The 5,159-nt window shown below is 39.6% G+C and overlaps 1 protein-coding gene across 1 annotated transcript in view; it reads right to left on the reverse strand.

The window, feature by feature from the left end:
- The window catches only part of LOC122342646 (protein kinase C delta type-like), a 20,911-nt gene that overhangs the window by 1,585 nt on the left and 14,167 nt on the right, over positions 1 to 5,159 (reverse strand). Inside the window, exons 8-16 of the mRNA XM_043236616.1 lie at positions 4,919 to 5,028; positions 3,919 to 4,057; positions 3,144 to 3,301; positions 2,353 to 2,526; positions 1,306 to 1,379; positions 1,185 to 1,247; positions 960 to 1,098; positions 670 to 858; positions 448 to 576 (exon numbers count right to left, since the gene is read on the reverse strand). Coding sequence (XP_043092551.1) covers positions 448 to 576; positions 670 to 858; positions 960 to 1,098; positions 1,185 to 1,247; positions 1,306 to 1,379; positions 2,353 to 2,526; positions 3,144 to 3,301; positions 3,919 to 4,057; positions 4,919 to 5,028 — 1,175 coding nt within the window. The remainder of the gene's footprint in view (positions 1 to 447; positions 577 to 669; positions 859 to 959; positions 1,099 to 1,184; positions 1,248 to 1,305; positions 1,380 to 2,352; positions 2,527 to 3,143; positions 3,302 to 3,918; positions 4,058 to 4,918; positions 5,029 to 5,159) is intronic.

The raw sequence follows: 5,159 nt of genomic DNA on the forward strand, positions 1-5,159 counted from the left end.
TTTTGGGTTTTGGGTCACTACCCAAACGTCATCTTTGGAACACGCAATCCTCACATTCGTGTGAAATAAACCAAATATTAGTGCAGTTGTGCATTTTTTTTTGTATTTTTAAACTGAAAATCATTTTTTTCAGTAATAATCAGAATTTTAGAAACTATTCCGAGCCTGTCGCATTCTGGGATTGCATTCTATTTTAGAACAGCTTGCGCACGAAGAGCGGCGTCATCTTAAAATATTATCCAACGTATTTTTTCACGGCAGTGATGAACTTACCNTGTATTTTTAAACTGAAAATCATTTTTTTCAGTAATAATCAGAATTTTAGAAACTATTCCGAGCCTGTCGCATTCTGGGATTGCATTCTATTTTAGAACAGCTTGCGCATGAAGAGCGGCGTCATCTTAAAATATTATCCAACGTATTTTTTCACGGCAGTGATGAACTTACCACAGTAGGCCTGAAGGGCGGCTCCACCTGTCGTTTCTCTAGTGCGCTCCAGTCCATGTCTCTGAAGAACGCATGCTGTCGTATGTTTCCTTTCACGCCCAGCCTTCGTTCAGGTTCGCGGACAAATAGCTAGATCCATTCAGAAAACCCCCGTTATAACGGATCGGGTCCCGACAAATCGAAGTAAAGCTTTTTTTCGAGTTAACATTAGCTCTGACGTACCTTTACAAGGATGTCCCGTGCATCTCTAGTTAACCAGCGTGGGTAGCAGGGGTCATCTGTGCGAATCGACTGAAACAGCTCTTCCTCGTCATGGCCGTGAAATGGAGACTGGCCAATCAACATCTCGTAAAGGAGGACGCCGAATGACCACCAGTCTACAGACGTCCCATACTTCTGCCCAAGCAGAATCTGAGAGGCGTACAGCGTTCATCGTTTGGTGAAATCATTTTACACGATTTAAAAATAATAGGCAATATATTAACTAGAGTGAATGCGGTAGCGATCGTCACCTCGGGAGCGATGTAGTCTGGTGTTCCACAGAAGGTACACGTTCTAGATTCTCCAAACATGTTCTCTTTGCACATGCCAAAGTCTGCGATCTTGATGTGACCATCGATGTCTAGCAAGATGTTATCCAGCTTGAGATCTCTGTAGAGGCATAAAAAGCATATACGTTTAAGGAAACACGCTTTGAGCTCGTGTGTTCGGTAATAGCGTTATTAATGAGCGCGAACCTGTACACGATGCCTTTAGAATGTAGAAACTGCAGCCCACAAACGATCTCGGCCGCGTAGAACCTATCGACAGAGGGAACGGAAGAGGTGTAAGAGAGAGAAACCCTGAGAAAAGAGGAGCAGGCTTTTAAAATGTNGGATGTGGAACATTAAGTCGCCCCCATTTAAGTACTCCATCACGAAGAAAAGATTTTCCTTTAGAGACCAATACGAAAACAGATCATTTCAGAACGGTCAAACAAAACTGCATTACTTCAGTATGAGAGAGTGACTCAGTGTGTGTCATGGGGTGGGCGGACCGTATCGTAGCGTCTAAAATCTAATATTGTAGTATTTTGGAGCCATTGCTTAAAGTTTATAAATGTGTGTGTGTGTGTGTATATAAACATTTATATAATACAATTTTTTTTTCTTCAACTATACTGTATTTTAATTCATTCTAAATAAAATATAGAATCTTAAAGGGTTCCTTCACCCCAAAATGAAAATTCCCCCCATGTAGTTCTAAACCCGTAAAAGCTTAGTTCAGTTTTAAGAACACAATAGATATTAAATTGCCACTTGGATATGTTTTCTGCATATATTTACGCTTTGTTTTGAATGAAAGCCACATATCTTTGTTTTGTGGGTGACACGGCATACTCTATTTGAGTCCAGTGGATATTCTCCAAATTGGCTAAACTCTGACGCAAATGAGATTGAATTGTCGAATAATGTCGTTATTTTTATTTTCTCTGTGTACAAAAAGTATTCCCGTAGCTTCATAAAGTTCAGATTGAACCACTGATTGTTTGGCAGTCAATGGGACAGCAACAAGCCTCCTGGTTTTCATCAAATGTATCTTAAGTTGTGATTCGAAGAGTTACCCTAAAGGGATGCTTCAGCTAAAAATAAAATATTTTAATGAATATTTTTGATTAAACTTCATAGCTTTCTGAGCCTGCATAGACAAACAATTTGTGACCTAGATGAAATTTTTTGTTGTCTTTTGAAATTATGGTTATAGTCTTTGCTATGATCCTGTACATTGATCGGGAGTTTCCTTGCTCTCTGTGGAGGATCGGAGAGCTCCCAGATTTCATCAAAAATATCTTAATTCATGTTCAGAAGATAACCGAAGGTAATTGATGATAATGTTTATAGGTCTGTAGGTTATACTGTGTATTACCTTGGTCTGGAAGGTGCAGTAGAGATGCGTGAGGAAGGGGTGTTCCCAGGCCAGAGACAGCACTCTCCTCTCCACCATAGTGCATTCAACATCATCATCCATTAGTACTACATCTTTCTTCAGGGCCTTCACTGCAAAGAACTGCCCCGTGCCTTTCAGCTCAGCCAGGAACACCTACAACAAATACGCACGGAAAAAGATTTATAGGGAACTACACGAGCATGCATCCAGAATGTTACCAAAGCTAGTTGCTCAAAATATTAAAAANCCCTAAAAAGATTTAGGGAACTACACGAGCATGCATCCAGAATGTTACCAAAGCTAGTTGCTCAAAATATTAAAAACATCCCAAAGCATATACAAATTGGCCAATTAGTTTTTTCAATAGTATACCGTTTTTCCAAGATTCTGTTTAATTCCCTGTTTTTGCATCTTTACAGTAGGATTTAAAGGTTATTAATTGCCGATTGGTTATTTATATCTGTTTGACCCACGGTATGAAATGATGTCTCGTTTATAAAATGAACTGCTGTGAGTTGAGTACGCCGTTACCTTTCCAAAGCTGCCCTTGCCCAGCATCTTATGCANCATCCCAAAGCATATACAAATTGGCCAATTAGTTTTTTCAATAGTATACCGTTTTTCCAAGATTCTGTTTAATACCCTGTTTTTGCATCTTTACAGTAGGATTTAAAGGTTATTAATTGCCGATTGGTTATATATCTGTTTGACCCACGGTATGAAATGTCTCGTTTATAAAATTAACTGCTGTGAGTTGAGTACGCCGTTACCTTTCCAAAGCTGCCCTTGCCCAGCATCTTATGCAGATTAAAATTATCTAGGTTGAACTTTTGGTGCTCTTTGCGTGGGGTGGCATACAGGGGTTCAGGCTGTTCCAGACTTGGCCTGCGGCCCTCAGCCGGAGTGTCCCATGAAATACCTTGATTCTCTGTATGGAGGAAACAAGAACGGTTCGACGTGAATGGATTGAAAAACACTGAATCAATCGATCGCCTGGTAAGCTTCTTGGCGTAGCAACATTTTAGGCACCATATGCTTCAAATGCTCCAAGGAGTAGATAATAAATTGTAAATTATATTTCAAAGATCATTCTGGCCAAATGATAGCAAAGTAGCCTGCGTATTCTTATTCGATTGGTCCATTCCAGAATGTCGGAGAACATGTAACAGAAAATTCCATTTAATTAAAATGTAATGTTTTCTCCCACAGTTTTTGGGCGCTGTGTCATTTTATTTTGCTTATGACGTTTTTTTNGTTCAGTGTCTACTTCCTTTCGATCGCTACCCAGTTCCTTTTTAAAAGCCAATTTCTGTTCATTTCTAGAGTAGGCATGTTTCTGTAAACCGAGACAATTTTGATAATGTTTAAACTCAAGAAATGGCCAACTCCCAGCGTACTTTATTCAGACAGACGTCCCATCTTTTGCTGCTAACTGAAGGTTAATTTAACTAGGCTACTCTAGTAATTAAGCAACTAAACGAACCTGTAGTTAGTAGCAAGTTCGACACTCAAATGAAATCTGTTATTTTCGTATGTTATATTTACCTTTGCGTGGTAGAGGCGGTGCAGGCGTGAGGGGTGATATTGGTAAGCGGCCCGAAGGCTCTCTAGTGACCCCTGCTTGACTTACGCCCACTGGACCCTCTCGACCAGCAATCTCAGTATCCCGAGAGCTGCGAGCCTGCTATGGAAGGAAACGCACATCAGATCAGATTAAATAACCTGCACCACATGATAATGGGTCATACGCGTCCACACGTACTATGTTGTGAACAACTACCCGAGCATTTCTAGCATGTTTTACAAAATGCAAAAATGTTCAGTCAAAATGGCGGAAGAGTGTCAACAGTTACTTTAAAATATAGACCAAAAGTTATTGTATTTAAAACGGTCCGTGTGGTATTTATTATTGTATGTTTATTAGTGGTGCTCTTCGCTTGGCGTACAGGCCTAGCATAGTTAGCTTATCAACATGCTAACAACAAACTCCATTGGAATAAACTGTGCTTGACTTGAGTCTGTTGTACTGTACTGTGAGTGGCTGGTTAAAGAAATAATTCAACAAATAATGAAATTCTGTCATTTACTCAAGTTGTTCCAACCCTACAGGAGTTTCTTTTCTTTTCTTCTTTCTCCGAACAGTTCCCACTGACTAGAAAAAATACCATGGAAGTGAACTGGGACCAGATACTTGGTTTGGTTAGCCACATATTTCAAAAATATCTTCTGTATTTAGCAGAAGATGGTCATACAGGTTTGGAACGACATGATGACGGTATTTTATTTTTTGGTGAACTATCCCTTAATTAAAACTGCTGCCCATGAAGCTTGTAACCAACTCGCATCAAGGAGGGCCGACTAAATGTACAGCCGCATTTTGGCAAAAGCCAACTTGAACCCTTTGTAAAAACTGCCTAAAGAAATATGTAATATCGAAATTTCATGCAGTAAAATTTGCCAGGCCACAGCAAATAGTGTGCCATTCGTTACATGCTTATTTCGCTCTGCATAGCATCTGTGCTTTATAATATGTGAGTCTTCCAACCTGTTGAGTGCTCTCAATCATAGCCAGGGCTTCTGCCATTAGCTTCTGGTTGACGCCACAAAGGTTTGCTACTTTCCTCTGACATTTATGGTGAACGTTCATGCCGCACTCTGCAGAAAGAAAAAACATTTCAAAGCATTAAACCAAAATAAAACCATATAAAACATGATTATATATGTTTTTAGGGGTCATTCTACAAAACAGTGACACATTGATTAAAGTTCCTTACTATATATATATA

The sequence above is a fragment of the Puntigrus tetrazona genome, chromosome 4 (assembly GCF_018831695.1).
Source record: "Puntigrus tetrazona isolate hp1 chromosome 4, ASM1883169v1, whole genome shotgun sequence".
Classification (NCBI taxonomy): Eukaryota; Metazoa; Chordata; class Actinopteri; order Cypriniformes; family Cyprinidae; genus Puntigrus; species Puntigrus tetrazona.